This window comes from Pholis gunnellus (genome assembly GCF_910591455.1).
Source record: "Pholis gunnellus genome assembly, chromosome: 17".
Lineage (NCBI taxonomy): Eukaryota > Metazoa > Chordata > Actinopteri > Perciformes > Pholidae > Pholis > Pholis gunnellus.
Genome location: NC_136544.1, coordinates 8,445,711 through 8,468,467, shown reverse-complemented (window position 1 = coordinate 8,468,467; position 22,757 = coordinate 8,445,711). Strand labels below are relative to the sequence as shown.

The 22,757-nt window shown below is 42.3% G+C and overlaps 3 protein-coding genes across 3 annotated transcripts; all 3 read right to left on the bottom strand.

Moving 5' to 3' along the window:
- Positions 1 to 6,871: 6,871 nt before the first annotated feature.
- On the bottom strand, positions 6,872 to 8,728 carry tcap (titin-cap (telethonin)). Its single transcript, XM_079177462.1, has 2 exons — positions 8,400 to 8,728; positions 6,872 to 8,184 (listed from the first exon to the last, which is right to left on the bottom strand). Exons 1-2 carry the CDS (start codon positions 8,549 to 8,551, stop codon positions 7,794 to 7,796), a joined length of 543 nt encoding a protein of 180 aa, XP_079033588.1. The 5' UTR covers positions 8,552 to 8,728; the 3' UTR covers positions 6,872 to 7,793.
- Positions 8,729 to 11,633: 2,905 nt separating this feature from the next.
- LOC306709800 (melanoregulin) lies at positions 11,634 to 13,314 on the bottom strand. The gene is made up of 5 exons (XM_079178084.1): positions 13,194 to 13,314; positions 12,845 to 13,007; positions 12,416 to 12,506; positions 12,171 to 12,334; positions 11,634 to 11,886 (listed from the first exon to the last, which is right to left on the bottom strand). Exons 1-5 carry the CDS (start codon positions 13,274 to 13,276, stop codon positions 11,701 to 11,703), a joined length of 687 nt encoding a protein of 228 aa, XP_079034210.1. The 5' UTR covers positions 13,277 to 13,314; the 3' UTR covers positions 11,634 to 11,700.
- Positions 13,315 to 15,419: 2,105 nt separating this feature from the next.
- stard3 (StAR related lipid transfer domain containing 3) lies at positions 15,420 to 22,727 on the bottom strand. The gene is made up of 15 exons (XM_079176870.1): positions 22,684 to 22,727; positions 21,346 to 21,588; positions 21,184 to 21,261; positions 20,971 to 21,048; positions 20,815 to 20,868; positions 20,343 to 20,460; positions 20,145 to 20,246; positions 19,954 to 20,009; positions 19,776 to 19,868; positions 19,032 to 19,094; positions 18,474 to 18,569; positions 18,304 to 18,383; positions 18,116 to 18,220; positions 17,912 to 18,005; positions 15,420 to 17,600 (listed from the first exon to the last, which is right to left on the bottom strand). The coding sequence occupies exons 2-15, from the start codon at positions 21,556 to 21,558 to the stop codon at positions 17,478 to 17,480; spliced, it is 1,353 nt and encodes a 450-aa protein (XP_079032996.1). The 5' UTR covers positions 21,559 to 21,588; positions 22,684 to 22,727; the 3' UTR covers positions 15,420 to 17,477.
- Positions 22,728 to 22,757: the final 30 nt, after the last annotated feature.

Sequence of the window (22,757 nt, the reverse complement as noted above, 5' to 3'; positions counted from 1 at the left end):
TCTGCTTTTGGCTTCCAAAGTGAGAATAATTACACAAACAGCCCGTACTGCATACTGTAGGTCAATGTAGTGATCACAGGCGGGGGGCGTGTGTGTGTTGTGTGGCTGAGTGTATTTTAATATGTGTGCAGGCCATTGCTTGTGTTTTGGCACCATGGCAACCTGCTACTGTGTTTCTCTGCATCTTAGCAAACAGGTTAGAATTACCGAGGATTTTGTAAATGATATCATGCTGAAGCTCTCACATTTGGCGTGGACAGAAGATATTTAACCGCACTTTGAGCCGTATGATTCACATGCTTTTTGGATATTTCTTGTAAGTGTGCCTTATTTTAACTTGTTCGTTTCTGTGGTTATTAGTCAGCTAAAGCTCTTTATCTTAGCAACAACTAACCTGCTGCTCCCAGCACTGTCATAATACAATCATTATAGTATTACAAGAAGTAATGTTTTTAATATTGCTTAAAGATAAGCCTTCGATCCCCCCCCTTCCAGTGGAGTTGAGCCTCACCTCTAGTATAAATAGAGTTTATTCTCAGCCACCGTGCCTCCAGGCAGAGAGCCTCATTACAGCACCATCTCTCCTCCAGCAGCCCCCCACGATTCTGTAGCATCTTCCAGCAACCATGATGCCTTCTGGCTCTGCTCCTTCCATTAGGCCTGGTGGTCATGTCAAGGAGGGTACAGCAGACTGTCACCCCACACGCAAACTAAATCTCAGGATTTCACACTCACGGCTATTCTTGCCTGTCTGTCACATTACCAGCTTGCTAGCAAGCACTCAGATATATTATTTATGGTCTATACTCTTTAGCTTGGACAATTGCATAACATGTGTGTGCATGAGTTTGCAAGTAAGAGTGTGTGTAATCTAGTGCTGCAGCAGGTTTTAGAGCCATGGTTTACAATTTCTAAAGGATAATTAAAATTATTTTAAATAAAGTTTTGTAAGTCAGGGGCATTTAGTTCAGAGTTCCAAAGGTTAAAAGTCATCCAGCAGTAAACATATTCTAAAGAATTGGTACATTGCATATGGATTTTGGGTTATAACAGTTTAATGGCTGCCTAAACCCAGCTACTGTGTCATTTTGAGTTTACTCAGGTTATTAAACAAATCATGGGCTCTTACTTTAAACTGAATTAATTAAAGCCAAACTTTCTGTTTGGCAAAGAGACCTACTGTAAGCAGCACGGAGCAACTTGCTTTCATGTTGGTGCAAATGCTTGAAAATGTGTTAAAAGTTTGGAGAATGTCACAATTTGACACAAATAACTTTCATTTTTTAAATATGTGGACGAACTATGGAAGGTGACAATACTGACAATATCACCAGAGAGGATACAGTAACCGGATGTTATTGGAAATGTTAAAGATAAGGGCCAGGATGTTCCAGCCGTCACGTTTGAAAGAGTCACATGTTTGTTGCATGAATAGTCTTCAGACTAACATTAGCTGACACTATTGCTCTATTATTTATGAAATTGACATAACTCCTTCAATATCACAAAGTTTGTCGAGTTACTGAACATTGCATCACTGAGCTAACAAACAACTGGTGGCCAGAGATATCATTTATATTGGATGGAAAACATAAATAATTGATCAGGGTGACAAATGTTTCTTAAAACGTACATAGCCACATTTATAAAATCTGTTTTGAATTGACAGTGGAATTATAATAACTTGATTAGACTTTCTTAAATCTTGGGTCAAAAAAGTGTATTCAAATTGCTTGGAAGGAGTAAAATATAGGTGAGTCATTGCCGAACAAATTGCATTCACCCCCTCTGTTTGACACAATGTGGATTAATCAACTAGTCCCCCCAGGGAAGAGGACAGAATAGCAGGCTGATGAAATAGCTTAGACAATCAGAGGACAGTCAGATAGTGCTTATTGTGATGTGCTGTGTGTGTGTGTGTGTGTGTGTGTGTGTGTGTGTGTGTGTGTGTGTGTGTGTGTGTGTGTAATATTCTCAATATGCAGGCCTTGAGCTGATCATGATCCAGAATGCCCAGATGCACCAGGTCATCATGAATAACATGACCATATTAGCTCTCAGCTCGTTCGGATACTCCAGCTCTCCGTCAGGCCCTGAGGTGGGTATCAGACAAGGATCAGGGTCAGTTCATTCCATAAAGTTTCAAATTTCATTAAAATGGATATTGACTTTTGGAATGGAGAAAAATACTCATTAATTTGTTCAGTGAGTTGGAGTGTATCACCCACAATATCACATTTTTCCAATCCACATGTAAAAACAATGTTAGGTTCTAAGATAGCATCCCAAATTCCAAAGTTTCCTCCCACCTCACTGTGTTGAAACTCAAATGTGATTTATGTTTCAAGATATCAAGTATGTAACTCCTATTTGTTGAATGGAACTGGGAAACTATGGACATAATTGAGGACTGAGTCTCTTTGTTGGATAAAACTGTTTACATTTACATTTATAATTTCGTGAGTAAATAATTCACCTTGTTGTCAGTCCTTATAAATTCTTAAAATACATAAACAAGGTTTTTTTCAGTTCTAACTCTAAAGATGGTGTTAGTTAAGTAGTGAAAACTTTGTAATGATTTTAATCTTGCGCTCATAAATCATGTTGGGCTGTTCTCTTTCACTGTGTCAGGAATGACGCAGACCCAGAGTGGTACCACCACTAATACCAGCCTGCCCCTACCTGTCCTACCGTGTATGGCTGCTGCCTCAGACCCCACCAAACCCATCTATTCTCCTCCACACGGAGACAGGTGATCAGAACTCCTGCATGTCCATTACATTTCATATGAAAACTCATTACTGGTGGACGAAATGGTTGGACCACAACTACTTTGGACAAACTATAGAAAGATACACAACTTCTCAATTTGACATAAATTAATAATCTATTTCACGTTTTACATACAGTTAAAAACAAGTGGTAATCCGCACATACCTGTTCTCCTCAACCTGCAGGTACTTGTTTCAATGCGCTGTCAATGTGGGTAACGTTAACAATATTTGACGAATTTTACCTCGTTGTCTTGCTGCTGTCATGTTTGGTAATCCTCTCAGAAAGATGCTTGAGACCCTGAAAGCCTGTTGTTGGTACCATCCACTCGCTCCGAACAGACACTGGAAGCAAAACTCCACTGATAACTCTAATGTTGACAGAGGTTTGGTTGATAACAATATCTTGCGGCAGGTGGGCACCGATGTGTTGAATCCCAATTTCTTTCTGCAAAAGTCAGACGTTAAAATGTGTTCTGTGGAAGATAATCCATATTGTCCATGGTCTACTAACTTCTTTAAAGAAATACAAAAGTTTGCCAACTCCACAATGGCGACAACAGTACTTGGCAAACAGCCAATCAAATTGCAGAGGGGCACTGGCAATCAGTACCACATGGCATTACATTTGTGCTGTTCGTTTGTTTTACCACACATGGAGAGTGGCCTCTGGTGCAAAGCAAAAGACAATTTTAAGACAATTTTCTCAGCCACTGACCTTATGTCGAACAATAATAATAAATACCAGCAGCAACCAGTGATGTTTTATGTCATGCATTAATCTAGAATTTTATAAATTTCTAGTTACTCAATACCACTAAAACCATACTTTCTTCTGCTGTCAACAGATTGGGCTTTTCCACTTGCACCAAGTGACATTTCACCTCTAGGCTACTGGTGGTGCAGATAATTGACAGATAATTAACATTTTATCATTCTAAAACAAAGAATAATACTGAAAACTAAAGGAAATAAATCTGATATGTTTGTATCAAACTAATTATTAGTTTGTATCAAATCATCACCTGCTGGCCGGGTCATATAGGTTTTTAGCAGGCACCAAAGTTAAATTTTGATAGACAGAGCAAATCTATGAGGTTTCAATTTTAAAGGCAGGAGACGTTTTCTCTTCAGAGGCTCCCCTGTGTCAGGCAGATTCAATCTGTGTATTAGTCCATGAAAATCATTCCTAAAATAGCTCAAACTTTCTCAAGCTTTGAAGACACGTGGGTGTAAATTACTGCAGGTGTGGCAGGACCTAATTCAAGTAAATTAGTGTTATGTTGTCGATTTGATTTAAATACATTGTAAAGATTAAGCAAAACTTGATAGAAATCTATTTTAAGGACATTAATGCTTTTCAAGTCAGATGAGCTTTTAGAGATGGTCTATTGGCCTTGTCATATCTTTAGTTGAGATTTCAACCCATATGTAACACAGCAACACATACATTATCAGTACGGCTCACCAACACTTGTTTTTTTTATGAGACAGGATGTTCAGGGAAGCAAGGAACGGGATGTTTCATGTCTGAGATGTACTTGGGCTTTTTAGTAACACTATCAGAAAAGTAGAAGAAGAAGATGTGTGCATGTAGCCTTAAAAATCACAACTAAGCAACTGTTCGTGTTTCTCACTAAATGACACCTGAATGAAGAGAAATGCTTTCCATTCTCTGTCACCTCAAGTCATTAGGACTCAAACTTCAAAATCCCAAGGTAGGTTTCGGAGTAGTAACTTTATGTATCTGGGGCCCATTTATTAAATTTGTATGGTAAAGAAGACACTAGACTGTGTTTTATATATAACTGTATCAGCTGTCATTGGGCCTTTAATCATTGCCCATTTATACACACATAAGAGATGTAACACACTCATTACTATTTTTTCTTTTCATGAGTTTCCCTCACCCAGCAGCGCTAAGAGTGTAGAAGTCAACGTCATGCCTGCAGCAGGTAAAACCAACCACAGAGCGACACCCAGCCAATAGCCAATTAACAGGGCTGCTCCTGTGATGTCATGGGGTCCCTCACAGCTGGGTGACAAGAGAAGTGCCAACAACAAGCTTTACAGTAATTGTGATAAGAAGTGTACTGATTGGGAAAGATGCTTGTGACTATAATGCCGTTGATTGTGAATGGCTGAAGATATGAGTTAATCAGATGCTTTCGATTTACATGATGTTTTATCTTTTTTTAAATAGAGAAAAATTGTGCTGCTGATGCAGAAGCAGAGAAAAAGAGAGAAGGATTATCAGTTCACTCACCAAATATATATATTTTTTTGTATGGGAACTAGTAGGTAAAAAATAAAATCATCACTAATCTTCACTCAAAGATCATAATTTCACATTCATGTTTGACATTTTGTTCATTTTCAATAGATGAAATAGCAAAATATGCTAATGCAATTGTATGCCTTTACTTTCCTGCATTACCCAAAATGTCCACTAGGAAGCAGCAGCAGATGCTAAGTGGGATGACAAAGAGCAAGCAAGATTTATTTCTGTATTGATAAGGATTCACAGTTACTCTGCATGCTATAGTGCTGATGTAGTCCATTACATACCACTGTATGACATAGCAAGAGTGTGACAACACATACTGCTGTGCAACACCGTGTGACCTTGTCTTTAAATACACTGTGATGAGAAGCTGGAAGGATGAGAAGGCACACTACTCCATCTCTGCAGGTGACGACAATAATAGCAACACAATTGTGAAAAGTGCACAACAATAGTGTAATTCCGCCTTGAATTGAATATTTTTAACATGTTTAAATGAGAAAGGTATACTATTTACACGTTATCTTCACTGGTTTCTAGTGTTAAGATCATGCACAGTGTAAGCAAAGTCTTAAAAGTTGCATTAACTGGCTTGCAATAGCAGATTTACCAAATGGGAAAATACAGCCAGAACCATGTAGTTGAGGCAGCTGAGGCCTAGGAAAGAATTTCAGTGTCAATTTACAAGGTTGGTCTGTGACAACAACACACAACATCTCAGTTTCTTGGCACCCACTGAAAATAGTTTCAGGGTTCAAAGGTTCATTTGGAGTTTGAAAACGGTACTGTGACAGTGCAGGGAGCACAGGATTTAAGCAGCAGTTTGGAAGGGTATAATTATAAAGATAGGGTGTGAAGGGTGAAGCACACCCCAAATCTCTGATAGAACACTCGGATTAAGAGCTCAAATGCGAGGGACGTGCCAATCTGGCTGCCTCTCCACTGTTTCCAGGGTAATGCCAATGTTTACCCAGCTGTAAATATCAAACCACCACACGTTGCCTATCACAGAGACACAAGTGAGAGTGACATGAGAGAGAGAGAGAGAGAGAGAGAGAGACAGAGAGAGAGTACGTTAATGAGACAAATCAGAAGAGGAATGAGATTAAAGAAGGGCAGAAGTAATAACTGATAAATTAGATTGAGCATATAGATTTAGAGTAAATGAAGAGGAGGTGATGCAGTGCATCCAGTAAAGCACTGCACACCAACAGGGGAACAGTTGCTCTCTGTGTTGGAAACAAACGCAGGTGGTGGAACATGAGAGATAAATGAGGGCTGTAAAGTGGTGAAGTGGGGATTGTTCAGAGGGTGGAGGACACTCTCACATTGTATATGTATCCATATTATGGGTGACAGATACCCAGCTATTTATTCCAGCCTGTCTGGCATCATGGCGCCTCCTGAAATGTATTTCTTATGTTTTACTGCTACTGTTATTCGTATATTTTCTTTATTCATTCATATTTGAATTTGTTGTCACGATCATGCCATTGTCTGGTTATAACCATTTTTGCTGAAAAAATATGTATCCCCTATTTTCTTTGTTGAATCCCATTTTCTCTTGTCCAGAACCCAATATCTAAAGCTGCAAGATAGTCCTTATCACAGATGTTACGGCCAGGCCAAAATACTTGCAAACCAGGTTACAATAAGCTTTGATTACTTTTCACTCAGGTTTATATTTTATCTTCAGTTTTTTAAGTATTGTGTCATTCAACAAACTATTATTGTGCCACAAAGCCTTTTTCATTCACCATTGAATGTGAAGAGAAAATGTTCATGCTGTATCCAAAAGAAAACAGTGACAAAAGAGTGAAGAGCAGCTTGGCATTTATTATAAAATATAAATATCTAGGGAAAATATTTCAACATGATTGCACACATTTCAAATTCATTCACAACGCTATTCTCAGCTAATCTGTTCTTCTATCAGATATACAGCATATACGATACATATATATGAGCTGCACTCAACTAACAAGGCAGATCACTTTCTACATAAGGTTATTAGTTTCAGTCCTCTTGATTAGAGTTGTCAGCCAGCACACACACACACACACACACACATTATGTACAATCGCTGCGTCTGATCACGCCAAAACATTCTGTGCTCTTCATAGAGATCAGAGACTAACCAACATCACGGCATGTTCCAAGAACCCCTCACCCCTCCCCCTCCCCTCTGTCTTGCCCATCTTTCCATCTGTCACTTTCTGCGTCATTGCATCGCTTCACCTACTACAGGTTAGTCCTTCAATCTGATAACCTCAAGAACACTTTCATTTACGAGGATATTTGCACTATTCATTACAAAATAGAGACAAAATAAATTGTATGCAGGGTGGTTAAGAAATTGTTGGGCTGCAGTTATTCCACAGAGAGATCGGCAGATATGGTGAGACCAGCTGGCCAGCACAGGCAGAGATCAGCCCATGACACAGCTGAGAACACCCCCCCCCCCCCTTTCCCCCCTCACAATGCAAATGCCTTCAAATAACCATTTTTAATACCACTGACCACCAAAATCCAACAATGACTGGTGCTTTGCTCGCCAAGAAACACAGATAGTGCTCGAGATCTACTGTATTTAAGGTTTTTGATGAATGTCACTAGAGATAAATCTATATATATCTTGTCATGCTCTTTCCTGACACACACAGCTCAATGACTAATCTTTCCCAATTGTCACCCAACTTGTCTCTCCTTAACATCCTATCTTTCTCTGCTTCTTTTTTTCACCCTCTCTGGGCCTCTTGAGACATGGAGCGCCCAAGGTCTTTGGGCGCTTTGAAGAACTCCATGCGTGTTGGCTTGACTGGGGGGAGGTCTCTCGTGATCTCGTCCACGGACTTCTTGTTGGGACAGGCGCCGTCTGGGATGAGGAAGGGCTGCAGGTCCTCCTCGGTGTGTGGGGCTCCACGTCCAAGCCTGATACCCAGCTCTGCGGGGGTGAAGATGGGCAACGGGAGGGTTTTTCTCTTTGGCAGCAACTGGTGCTCCCTCACCCCTCTTTCCACTGTGCCCACTCTGAAGACACCAGAGGGGCAGGTCTGCTTCAGCGAACGGGCCTGCCACTGCCGGGACAGTGTCTCCCTACGAGAGTCGTCGTTCATGTTCATTGTCTGCCTGCGGGCATCAGAGAAAAAAGTTGTTAGAAACTGTGGGATCACTCATTGTGATTTACCTCCGTAATTAGACTACAACTGCCTTCCAATATGAGAACAGTTTCACCAAGAATTGCCAAGTAGATGAGCAAGTAGATCTCAATCCATCCTGATGATGGTAAGGACGTAATGATGGTAAGGATGGTAATGTTCTCTGTTTGGTCTGTGAGCTCTCACCTGTCCTGAGGTCGAGTCTTGAGACTGACACTACGCCAGTCAGCGCTGTAGCTCTCCCTATGAGCCTTGTTTTCTTCCTGTACGCTGCAGGTCAGCTCAGCTCCCACCACCACACCGTTACGCTTCTCCAGGGTGGTACACACTGGCATCATCTCTGCTGTGGGAAGATCTGTCTCGGATGTATCGCCTCCAGTCGATCTTGTTGATCAGTCTTACGGTTTGGTGTTGCTTCTGTGAGGAGGCTGTTTGTTCAAGGGAGCAGGGATGCTTCAGCTGGCTGTATCTCCTGGCTCCCACTATCTCTTTGTGCTGTCTCTGTCTGGGCTCGGGTCTGTCCTTTTATAGATGTTCTGTTGCTATTCCTGATCCATGTTGTCACTCTACAATCAGTCTGCACTGACATCCAACACCAAGTGCTCTCATTCCCTAAGAGCTGGAAGCCCAAATTCTGAGGAGGGGTAATTGGGCTAAAGATCCCCTGATTCTCAAATGATATGGCCTGTCTTCTTTGTAATTACTCAGCCCAACACTTTCCACTTCAGCTGGGATCGTGGTGTCTTTGAGGGGAAAGTATCATGGAGACACTCTGTATCGAGATTATACAAACATGTTGACAGACACACACAACAGGTTTAGTCTTCGGAGAGGACTCTTAATGAGGGTTTGATCCTTATGTACACGAAGCAGCAAGTGACACCGCGTTAATGTGGAAAGATAACAATGATGCAGCTGTTTTTCATACACAGAGGATATTTCAGGCAGTAGGTTAAATATGTGTGCCTCAGAAACAACAGGTCTGTCACTGGGAGATAAAATGTGAAAAGCTAGATAACTTTTTGGAGTAGCTTGTCACATTCTGCTGACTTTAAAATCATAATACAGTTCACAGGGAGTTTCTACAACAGCTGTGCCTTGTGACAATATCAACCCCCCTCATTAAATGTCAATGCAGTGTGCTGCCAGTAGCAGTGAGAGCTCCATCCCCAGTGATTCATTACCTCAGTGACAGAGCGCCATGCAAGCCATAATCAACTCAGGTTACAGACTGTGAAACACACATACACGCACACACAGACACACACACACACACACACACACACACACACACACACACACACACACACACACACACACACAAACACTAACTTCTGACAGTTGTCTGCTGGTGTGATGTTACTACCGGTCCCTGACTGACTCATTCATCCATGTCGGGTACTGATATCATCAGAGATCAGATAACACACAACAACATAACGTATAATGATCCTGATGACAAGATCAATCACACAGTCTTTCACATGTAGTAGTGAAAAAATGCATTAAATCTGCCATATCTGTGCCAAATTATGACATCAAATCAAAACATCAAGCTAAAATATATGCCATTCACTTTCACTGACTATTCGGGTCCTATGTATCTCATGTAACAGTTAAATGCTATTTTCCCTCTACCTGTCAAGTGTGTCAATATTTCACCCTGTCAGCAGGGTGACATTGCATATTTAAATTATTGCTCAGTGTCAGAGGGGAAAGAGAGCAAGAGCACCGCAGGCATCCTTGTGGTCATGCCTTCAGTCATGTTATGACACCATAGCAACCATGTAACCTAATAAGTCACAACAAGTTCCCTCAGTGTTAAGATTGTAAACTTGAGTAGATAGATAGTACAGACTTTTTGTTATGATTGAGGTATTCACCTACTAAAACTGCAGGATATCAGATGGCTGTCACCTCCTTGCTGTTTTTGGGTGAGTCATGCTATACTTATGAAGCCAGGGGTGAGGAGGGTTAGTTCGTCCTCATCCCTGCCTCCAATCGCACCAGGCCACGCCGGGCTGGGAAGAACTTTGTGTTGCATAACAGCATTGCCACGGCTGCTGGGAAGTGGCATTTCAATGAGCTGTCTGTGAGACAGAGATCGGGAGTGGGAATGAGTGGGAGCGGGAGGAGGAGGAGGAGAAGGGCGATGAAGCCCGGGCCTGTCAGGAGGTGGTAAATAAGGTCAAATGTTGTGAAAGTAGAAGTTTGAGTAAATCACATTTATTTTGTGACAGAAGAATACATTTGAGAGAATAAAGAGTCCTACACAGCTTAGCAATTACATGAACTTGAGGCGAAAGTGAACTTTCTATTGATTTCTGCACACAATCTTCAACTTGACATTTGTGCTTCATACTGGCACCTTAGAGTCAAGTGTTACCAGTTATTTCAGTGTGTGTGTGTGTGTGTGTGTGTGTGTGAGAGATAGAGCCAGTGTGCTGGCAGGCTGCTCTCAGAAGTGTCTCTCTTAGATAACCACAACATCAACAATATCAACTCCGACTTGTAACCCGGTCTAGTCCCAGCGGGATGGTCAGATGCAGTACAGGTATGTTTGTGGATCAGACTGTAAGCCATGGTTACGCTGGCGACGGGCCACATGAGGGATCAGACTGAAGACCCCCATTGTTTCCACTGCAAAACAATGTTGCTCTCATGCCACAGTTTCCGTGGAATCACTGCTCGGATTGCAGATAGTTATTAGCATATTATTCTGGTGGAAGCTTGTGTCACTTCACATATGCCGCCCCCAGGAAATCCATGATAACATGTCACACTCTACAGGTTTTAGACTGGAACTTTATTTCATCATAAACTGGACACCAGAGCAAATACACAAACTTCCACATGAGCTTAGAAATCTTTCACATTTTCAGTAAATTCCCGGAGGGGAAAAAACACCCTCATGCTTCACCTCAGTCACATACACCACCAATTTTAACTACATTACATTTCCATATGCTATTTTCCTAAATGTTTCAAGCCAAATGTAGACTTTAAAACTTAAAAGAAGCATTTATAGAAACACACATTCTTGTGAGGAACAATCGGACATACTGGACTATTTATTCAGTGTTGTTACCGATCATGTGATTGAATAATATAAGTGCTGATAATCATAGGACAAAACATAAAGAGGCTCTGCTCAAAGGAACATCGCTACCCTGGAGGTTCACAACAGCTGAACAATGAACAGGCTAACAACTTGATAAAACTCTGTGGTAGACAGAAAGAAGACACCACGGTAACATTTACCAGGAAATCTGCAACGCCCTTTTAGATTTTGACCAAAGAAAACAGAATAGCACTCAAGCTGGGTAGTTGATGGAGAAAGGAAAAACTGTTCAGCCTAAAACAAGGAGCAACAGACACTGGGAGGTAAGACTATGTATTTCTGTCATCCAGGTCTCCAGGGTTGATAACTACTGCCCCCTGCCTTGTGTCTGTTATTATTGCAGCCAGTAGGTCCGTCGCTCAAGTTTCAATCGTCTCTCTCACTCTCATCTTCTTCAGTGGCTCTTCCGTTCATGGCCTCTACCCTGGCCATCAGCAGTGGCAGGTTTATGGCCAGGCCCGGCACCTCCTCGTCAGAATCATCCCTTGGAGGATAGAAGCGCTTTGCCTTTGCCAAAAAATCTTCAGCTATATCTAGATACAGAAGACGATCCTATGAGGAGGGAGAAGAAGAAGAAGTGGTTGAAGCAGTTATACTGAACGTGTTTTTCGACACGATATGGGTGTTACAGTGGCAGGGGTTGAGGAAAGGACTCCTCGTTGTGGCCTGGAGCACAGGGATGGAGTAAACACTCTCCCACATTTAGTTGTAGGTCATGGTTAGGATGAGTGATATGTCTCACACCACCCAAGGGTGCTTTTTCTTTTTTAACCCTATTTTCCAGGTCACAGCGAGGGCTCTCTCACTTGAGGGATTGGTATGAGTTCAAAGTTCACCAGGATTAGTAGATATCTTTCTGGTGGGGGCTCTCTGCTGGAAAAGAGGGACGTCTCAGTGTGGAGCGTATGAAGCAGCTCACGCGCTGCTGGGGCATTACGCATACGGTCATGTGAGGCTCCAGCAGACACATTCAGCAGTGAGTCGGCCTCTGCCATGAAACCTGAAAAAAAGAAAAGCCATTTCTGGTTACTCTGTATGAAGAAGCAAATGTCAGTTCCAGTCCTCCTCTGTCCATCGTTACCCAAGTTCTCCAGGATTTGCTTCCATTTCTCTCTGACTTCTCGACGGGTATCTCTCATGGCCTCAATGTCAACACTTAGTCGGCGATAGCCCTAAACAAGAAAAGGCCAAAGCTATAAAAAACAATTTCTTTCAGCTTGGTGCAATTTCTCTCATAGCACAGGCTCACCATTGTCCTACTGCCCCAAAGCTGGTTTGAATAACTAATCATACAAATTATTCACAGCTTTAGATGACTCATCATTTATGTTGTCTGACTTTTGCACTCATTTGACTCTTTTGCAACTTACGTAAGTCAATTTTAGAGTCACCTGGAGTTCTTTTTCACTACGGTGCAAGTTGTTAATGGTTTCTTTTTCCATCTTAAACTTAACATGAGTGAAAGAAGCCTCAGACTCTAGCTATTTTGTCTACATCTTCCCTCACATACCGTGGATCCCATGCGGGTCTTGGTCCTGGCCTGCAGCAGGCCGTAAAGGACCCGGTCGTCTGGTCTCTCCGAGTGGCTGCGGTCGCCTGGCTCACTCCACAGGTTGGTCTCCTCATCACGACGCTTCTGGACTTCCCGGTTAAAATACTCCAACGGATCCTGGCTGTGTGGTCAATCAATACACAAGCACAGTTATCACACTTTCACACATACATAATCAGTTGTGACACACTTGACAATCGCTTGTTGAAACTATGAAAGACATTTTTGGGGGATTTTCTTTTATATTCCCCAGGTGAGACGTGTAACTGATATGTGTATGTTTCTGGCCTGTCTAATGTGTTCTTACGGTACTAAAGGCTGCTTTTCATCGTCGTCGTCGTTGTCTCCAGCACAGCAGCAGCAGCAGAGCTTCCTGAAGATTGAACCCATCTAGAGTCGGTGAGTAGCAGGTGTTCACAATGGTTGATAATCCAGGCGTAAATCTTTGTTTCACTTCTTTGAATGGCAGAACAACTTCCTCGGTTCTTCAAGCGATAGTGATGCTGATTCCAGTGGCGAGTCTGATCTTATCTCAGAGGCAGAGGGTTTGCTAAAAATGACCAGAAAGAGCAACAGATCTAAAAAGCTTACAAAAACAAAGGTCACTGATCCCCGAACTCTACCTAATTTTCATCTTCCCAATTTCAGGGCCCAGTCGCGGCTCCACATCCAGTAGAGGTTTGTCCTCCAGATCATAAGCAAGAGTCCGGGTAGAGACGCTCAGGCAGATGGCAGCCCTAGGACTGGTACTTCTCTTCAGCCTTACACGGAGAACAAAGAGACCAGTGAGACGCTCGCTGGATCGATTAAAAAAAACACACATATTTACAGAGCCACAGCCTCAGAAGACAGTCACAACATAATCATGTGAGCTGCTCCATGTCTTCTCCTAAGCATTGTGTTTTGCCCCAAGGACACCACATGTCCTCTTCAACAGCAGGTCTGATTACAGACTCTGTATCCTATAAACCATGGCTGTATTTGTTTAAAGAGTATTCAACACCCTGTGTATATGGTCCCTGAGGTTACTTAACCATGAATCTGTACAAATGTGATTAAATAAGAGTCATTAAATGGATTGCTTGGAATTTCTGAAGACTTCAGATGGCTTCATGTCCATGGATTATCTCATTTTCATAAAGTGTTGGGGAAAAATCAGAAGTCTGCATTGTGAACATTGTGGACTTGTTGTAACAGCGTGTGTAACATATTTCTCTGGGTATTATTATTCACAATAATACCCTATGACATATGCTCAAGTCACAGGGTATTATTGTAAATGACACAATTATCAGTGGTTTAATTTGGGATTTGTTATGTAGCTCTGTGGATTCCCAGAAAACTCTGGAAAACAATTTGATAAACAACCTCTATTTTAAAATGCACTCTGGCACCTTGTTTGTACTTGTTGTACTAAATCCACTGCATTTATCTGACAGTTTACTTAGGGGATTCAGATTATTAATACAAAATATAAATTCGGATTTATTATAGATTAAACTACCCAGCAGTAGCCTTTAAATAATATGAGCTTCATCTTTACCAGCAGCAACATTAAAGTGATGAACATATTAATGCATCAATAATTAAATCCAAATGATATACATTATTCTGCATGAGTACTTTAAGTATATTTACAGTTTCGCACTTTTACTTGAGTAATATTTTGAATCCATGACTTTATTTAATTTAATTTTACTTAAGTCGAGATGCGAGTACTTCTTCCACCACGGTATGTTCACATTTCTTTACTGGAATACTAATTTTCTTTCACACACTCAATTTCCAGATACAGTCAAAGCAGTGTAGGGTGTGTGCACCGCTTCTGATATCTGACATCTTCCTTTATGTCTGTTTTTCTCCCAACAAATTTCAAATTTTTTTACCTTTCTAGTTTACCGTTGTAGTTCATTTAGGAGCCGTGTTGCAATGTAAAGCAGCCTGAAGCACGGTTTGTATTTTAAAATAAAACTGTACTTTCTCTTTCGAAAAAACACAACAAAAAGCTGTCTGCAACATCATCCAGCATGATCGGTTTGGCGGTTGGATCTGGGTACGCATATACTTGGGAGGGTCGCACAAACCTCCACGTGCTAGCCAACGGTACCCTGACTGCTGTTATGTACCGGGATGAAACCATCAGCCCCGTCGTCAGACCTTACACTGGTGCAATGGGTCCTGGGTTCCTCCTGGTGCAGGTAAAGTCCCGGTCTGATTCTGGTTTCCATTGACTGTTCTTGCAGCATTTTGTTCTCAACGAATTACACAATGAAGATATCAATAAACATTTCAACCTCGAGATCAATGTGGGATTTAAGTGTTCCCTCAATTTTTTTCACGCAATCATTTTAAGTAAGACAGATTCTGTATCACCTGCTGTAATTCAGTCACAGTGGCACAAATGAAACAATCCCAAAGTTCATATTTATACACATATACTGAGTACAACTAGATAAAGCAAGAGGTCTATATCAACAACTTGGTGTGTCTGCAAGTTACATGAGGTTTGGAAGCTGGGACGCGGTCATGAGTTCATATATTTTATTAGACAGAAGACACTGGTTAAGACTTAGAAACTGTTGGTCAGTATTCCTGTGATGGCTTTAAATTAACATGTGTGATGAATGATCTATAGACATATTCAAAGTATTGTAAAAAAATTACCAAAGAAAACAAGTACTCTATGCAGGCTTCATATACATACAGTATAATGTGAAGGTATTAAGAATTGATTTAACAATATGAAATAAATGCAAAACAAAACAAAAGGCTGACATGTAATGTCACTGTGATAAAGGCACCAAATTGTTGAGAACATTAATTTCTTTCATTTGAAATTCTCTCAGTACAGTAGGTCGCTAAAATCAATCCTCACAAGTTATCCACTTAAATCTCACTTGTTTTGGACTTCATAAGAAATAATAATAATCAGACTGTGATCAAAGCATTCACAAATACCTGGGCTTACATGTTGTGCCGTGTTGTGACTGTGATGTGGTCATTCACCACATCACAGTCACAACCTCACAATTACACCCATAAATATGCTCCTTCAACGTGTGAACAGTTCAACAGAGTTGTTTCGTGCCTCATTTCTCAAGATTGAAAAGCACAAGTCCCTCTCTTTTGTTCTGCTCGCTCTCTCTCTATCTCTATCTATATATATATATATAGTAGTTTGAAGCAATAACCAGACCTCAGTCTTCTGCTAGTTTTCGTTACATATGGAACGTCACTCTGAGCGTGCAGACCTCCGCCAAGAACATGCTCCATCTGTTACAAATGTTGAAAGTGAGAACTAATGTGTATCTGGCCTGTGATTCCCATCCGCTCCGAGCTGTAAAGGATTCATCCTCGGCCCATGCTACCCTTCCACCGAGTTTCATAAAAATAAAAAATAAAATTCAGGCAAGTAGACTTTCTGTAATCCTGTTGACAAACAAACTGAACAGAAAACACGACCTCCATGGCGGATGTAATGATACATTGTGATTTTCTGGGAGGTACAGACCTTAAGCTAGAAGCTTTTATCATTGTATAAAAACAACATCATCATGTAAGAAATGACAGAAAAAAACAAATACCAGGGCCTGAAGGGAGGCCAGAACTAAAGTCAATGTAAATCATATCAGCACATGACAAATAATGAGCCAGCTGTTTCACCATAAGGCCACTGAAGGTCATCAGCACCAAAGATAACAAAGTATACAGAGAGCTAAATATGAACAGCATCCTCCTCATTTGTCTTCATGAGCTTGATAATTCATTTGTAACACAGATTAACAGATATCTAATCTGCGTCCTGGTTTGACTTCCTGGCTGATCCCAAAGTGCAAAACAAAAGCAGTATTTAAAACTCTCTTAACTTGGTGTTAACTTCTGGATTTTTGCACCCTAGCACAGAGGACCATGTCAGACTAAAAGGCTTTCACTATGTGTGTGTCAGTGGTAATTAAACTGCAGGTGACTTCTTACCCCTTCTGTCACGGTGTAGGAAAGGAGAATGAAGGCTGGAAATATAGCTTTACTCAGTCAGATGTAAATGTTAGTTGTACATATGGCAGTGACGTGCACCAGAGAAACGTAAGAAGATGGTGTAGTAAAAACATACACACACACAATAATCTAAACAATGAACAAAAGCAGCAAATCAATGGCTAACAATGTGTTCAGTAAGATAAAAGGCGCAGAGAGACGGCTGCTTCATGCCATCGCAGCGGCTCTTTTGAAACAACTCAAACAGTGAGAGTCGATGACCTCCTCCCCCAGGTTGTTTGTCCACCCAGCCACAGGAGGACTTGGCAGGTTCAGGCTGTACAGTTGTCATTGCACAACGAGGGACACGGCAAAACAATTACAGGTCCACACAAAAATATGTATGTGATCACGATAAACTTTGAAATCGGAAAAACTCTTCTTCTCTTGTGACTGAAATGTGTGGTCACACATCTCCTGTGATATTAGAAGTCATGGCGGCACATCCCTTCAGCCGAGGGTACGGCTACGCCCGTCTTTGTTCGGGTCCACTTAAAGAAAACAGCAAGTGACCGTTCTCCAGCTGCCGTGGCACAGTTAGGACGTCTCTCCTGTTTTAGGCGGGGTGGTGTGAGCGGAGAGAGGGCCGCAGCTCAGCGATGCGTTGGCGTAAATGGGACATGAACTCAAACATGGTGGCGGCCAGACTCTGGTGGATGAGGTAGCGAGGCAGTCGGCCCTGACGACACACAAAAATGACGAGTGTTAATTCTGTACCTCGGTCACAGCACGTTTAAAATGTTAGCGGCATCTATCAGCGTTTCTACAACCATTTGAAAATTCCAGACTTTTCCAGACTAAATAAACGGTTTTAAAATGCAACTGTTAACATGTATGACTATGTAGAACATGTGCTGTTCAGCAGCTCAAAGATGCATTTGTCTTTGTGTGTACTATAATTAAAATGTCCATACTCGTCTTTGATATAATTCTTGTTATTAGATTCTTGTATAATTAATAAAGTCATGTTTTAAACCTGCATCTTCTCACCTTCAAGTCTGTGTTCAGCACCCAGATGAAGGTGCAGACGGACGGGTTGCTGCTGGATTTGAGGACCACAAATCCTCCTGGACCGTTCTCTCCCCTGAGACCGACAATGAAAAAGAAAGGTAGAGGAGAAGAAAGAGAAGTTAAAGACACGAAACAAACACGACTGCACTTTTGTCCCAATCGATACGGTGGTCGTGGTCTGACCTGACGTAGCGACCGATTGGAGGTTTGGCGTCGTGGTCAGTGGCCATGCCAGCAGACAGGTAGCAGTCTCGTTTGCGCTCCACTCGCCGCACATTAACAAAGTCCCTAAAAGGAAGAAAAGAAATCAATCAGAATAGATGGGACAGATAAGAAACAGCCACAGATGGAAGCCTGCGGTGCGGATGTACCTCGCAGACACAACTCCCCCTGCTGCTCCGGATGAGACGTCATATGACACCAGAGTGTTGTCGTCGACCCTTTGAAGGATCTGAGGAGGAGGCAGAAAGCACCGTTAGACTTTATCACAACACAATGAAACAAGAAAAGATATTCAGAAAGATGACATCAGAGTTGTCACCTGGCAGCCAGACACGGTTCTGTTCCACTGGACCATCTTCTCTGGCTGCAGAATCACCTCCTGATACACGAGCTCAGCAGGACACTGCATGAAGGCCTGAACACAAACAAGAATACACACAAGTGTTTCAAAATGCCCCTTTGTAACTTATTATACAGTGGGATTTTTCCCCAATTAAACTTTTTATGACAGTGGGAGTCACAAGCCCTCAGCCTTTCCGAGCTAACTAGCTAGCTGCTGTTGGCTACATTAAGCCACTTAAATAGCCCTCAGCTAATTAGCATGTGGTAAATAGCAGCCTTACTCTGAATTCCTCTCTGGGAAATTACCTACGCTAAAGGAACATTTTTCCAGGAAGCTTGTGTAACATCAGTAGTCTAGATTCTTTCATCACGATGCCCTCTAGAGGTTGTTCAAACACACGCGTGCCCATGAGCTGCAAAGTGCACTTGATACAGTTATAGCAGAGTTACAACAGAGCTACAACAACGCAGTACTAAATCAGTGCTAAACAACAAAATGCGTTTTTTACAACGGACACACAAAGTGCTGATGTACCTTCAGAATGAAAGTCTTTCCGTGGAAGGGGATCTCCAGAGTGTAGACAGAGTCGCCCATGTCCTGAGATGAAACAAAATACCGTTAGCACCGTGATGCTTTCTCTTTCATTTCAGTGAATCTAAGGAAAACTAGAGTGAAATTATTTTCTGTGAGTCTCCCAAATAGCTCAGTGAGTCTTCTATCTCTGCTTAATAGCAAAGAGCTGTATACAAAATATTTAATTAACTACACCGCAAATATATGATACAACTGGCTGTAATAGTTTTAGTACTCTGAATATCTTTGACTCCTCTTTCTCTCCAAACAAGCTACTAAAAACTGGATCCATCATGGTTTATAATGTACATATTCAATACATAGTACAGCCTGATCGAGTTCGCTGGATTTGAGAAAGTATCCAGTCGTTAAACTCAGCCAGTGTTTCCATCCGTCGGCCCAGATGACAATGACTGGACGGACGTATTACAGTCCGACAGCCACAGAAAACAGATTGTTTTGTTTTTTGTTCTGACGTAATGAGAATTTCAACAAATATAACATAACATGCTTCTAAAATACATTACCAACCCTAGCGTTAACATATAACCTAATATTATATCTGTGATATGCTCATGTCTGGTCTAACGCAAGTACTCATAGTAAATACAGACCCCAGCCGTCCATGTGGCTTGTAGCAAAAGCTCCAACCGAAGGGGACGAGGAGCCACTGCTCTATTGGAGAATCACAAATCAAACACTCACGTTGTTCTTTTCAAACTTCCAGTTGTCCTCCTGGGCCATGATCTGTTCCACCACCGACATGGCCTCACGACCCTGACTCACGTACTGCTTCTCCTGGAACAAGAGAGAGAGGAGGAAAGAGGAGGATCAGTCACGACCGGGCGAGGAGCGGAACAACTCCTCAGACGGATGCAGGTACCTGCGGAGTGACAGCACTGCGCCCGAGACCCTCCTCATCCAGATCCTCCTCAGAGCCTGCACACACAAGTTCGGAGGCAAACACTCAAACCGAGGCTCAAAAGAGAAATGTTCAAAAGATACGGAGAAGACAGAGTCTGCACTTGAGTTGGATTAGACAAGAACGGATCTACGGAGACGAGCAGACGTCACCTGCGACGGACTCGGGCGGAGAGTAAAACTGTCCGTCTGAAACAGCTCGGGGGTAGATCATCGGGGCTCGTTCACAGGCTGCGTTCACCGCTGCCAGGTAGGCTGATGACAGAGGAGAACATTTATTTTTAAATTAATAAAAAGGGAGAAACATTTTTGTGGAGTCGTGCTGAAACTAGTCAGGAGTCTTTCCCTCACCTCTCTCATCGTCGGCCTCCTGAGTGAGCACCTTGAAGTCAAGGAACCAGGTCTCCAGCCAGGCCACCACGAACGAAGTGATGGGTATCACATAGCCAAATGCATTCTGGGAGAGGAGCTGTGAGGAGACAGACACCGTGTCATCCTCAAGCTGCGTAACAGTAAAAAGCACTAGAAGTGCTCTCGCAAGAGGCAGCAGCTGTATTCTACGTTGGTTTACTTCTCTAGTGTTGGATATAAAAAAGGTAAGAGTGCCTGTGATCGTCTGCGTGACATAAAACAATAAAGTCATAAACCGGCTCATCGTCCGGTCAGACAGCGTTTATTACTGGCATGAATGCAGAAGTGAAAAGGTCTTTGTGGTTTTCACCGATATGCTCGCTCGCTCGCTCGCACACACACACACACACACACACACACACACACACACACACACACACACACACACACACACACGGAGGGGGACACTCACACTAGACACGATGACCTTCACGACGAGGAAGACGCTGGTCACTAGAGTGGTAACCTGAGGAGGAAGATAGATTTGTGTTGTAATGCATGACCTGCTCGTAAAGAGGTATTGCATCGTCTCATCAGTGTGTGTTTCACTGTGACTCGTCTCACTTACTGCAATGACCCACCAGTGCCTCAGCCGAAACGCAGCGTAACCCACTTGTAGACACAGGAAACGAAACAAGGCAAGCAGCTGAGGAAAGGAGGAAGGAACAGAAAAGTAAAGCGACCTCAGGCATGTAACGCTATGGTGACTTATGTTCACATTTGTTGCTCTCGTGGCAATAAATGCAGCCATAAAGATCCTATGAAATGTACACAGACTTACAAAGATGTCAAAGAAGGAAGACCTGTAGTCATAATGGACAACCTCTTTCTTCAAGCTGTCCCAGATTGAGCTGGAGATCTGCAGGAGAACAGAGCAGAGTCCGCATCAGAGTCTCACCCGAACCCATCGTCTTCTGTCTCTAGAGCCCAAATGAAAACTCACATTCAGCTCAATGATCCACAGGAGGGAGATGAAGAGCAGGTCGAACGTCACGAAGAGGCAGAAGGTGCGTCGGACGTCGGAGATGGCCTTGCGCTCGGCGGGTGGTACCAACATGTACGGGTAAGGGAGGGACAGCGATGTGGAGTAGGAGGCATTCAGGGAGGCGATGGCAGGGAGGCTGGCCCCGAGCTCCCCGTAGTCTCCACCTGGCATTCCTGCGGTGAGACAGGAAACTCCCCCCCGCTGAAAAAGGGAGATAAAGTTATTCTGTGTTCACCAAAAAATGGGGAGAATGTGCATGAAAAAGGGCCAATACTCATAGATTGTTCACCCAATATAGATGTAAAATCCCCTAAAAAGCTGATAAAAGTAGTTGAGTAATACATTTCCTCTCTTCTTGCTGATCTGCGTGCAGTCTCATGACGTCCCTGACCTCAACAGATACACAGCTTCAGGTTTCGTTGTTAGTTTATTGCCTCTCTGCATAGAGCACCATTGTTTAACCAAAGACCGGTGGTCATCCGGCCAACAGTCCACTACCAGTCTTTCTTTTAAGATTGTGTTTCTCCATTAAAAGAAGTTGCCACAAAACAACTACACGACACTGAGAGCACAATCTGGACTACACTGAATGTTTTGTATCTGTTTGTGCTGCTGGATGTTTGAAGGTTGGTCCAGGATCTGATCTTATAAAGGACTCAGTGAGAACAAACTATGTACCTTTTTTTTAAAAAAAAAGCAGATTTACTGTCAGTACGGTAGGCTGCTTGCACTCTGGCAACAGATGTTTTGGCAAAATAATTTCGTGTAACAGGAAGAGAGTGTTCTTCAGTCGATGCTCAGTGAGTTGCATTTGTCTCTTGAACTGTTTCCAGACAATGAACTTAATGTAAAGAAGCATCATGAAGCATGAAGTGATCTAGTTATCGGTCCATGGAGGGACTACTTTCATCAGGACATCTTAAGCATTCAGATTTGTTTAAGTGGTTTCAGACTTCACTTCTGTTAAAAACAAACAACTGTCGGTACTTCAAGCTAACAAGCTAACTCACCTGTCAGCCAGTGTTACCAATAAAACGATTCAGACAGAACATAACAACCGGGATCGCTGCTACACGCTTGTAAACAAACACTTATTAAAGTAGCTAGCTAACTAGCCTTTGGTGTTAGCTATCACGGTTAGCTTGCCGTTACACCGGCTGAAGTAAACGTCACACACACTTCCTGTCTCGCGTGAACAGCTTTAGAAAGTTAGACTGTGAAACAAGGACATGTCTTCAACGTAAACCCGCATTTAATTATTTCATAAAAAACCCACATTTAAAGCATTAAACTTACTTGATTTACCGCATCATCATGTCAGCGTTACCAGTCTTCCGGGTTGACATTTCAGAGATGAGCTGTTGCCGCAA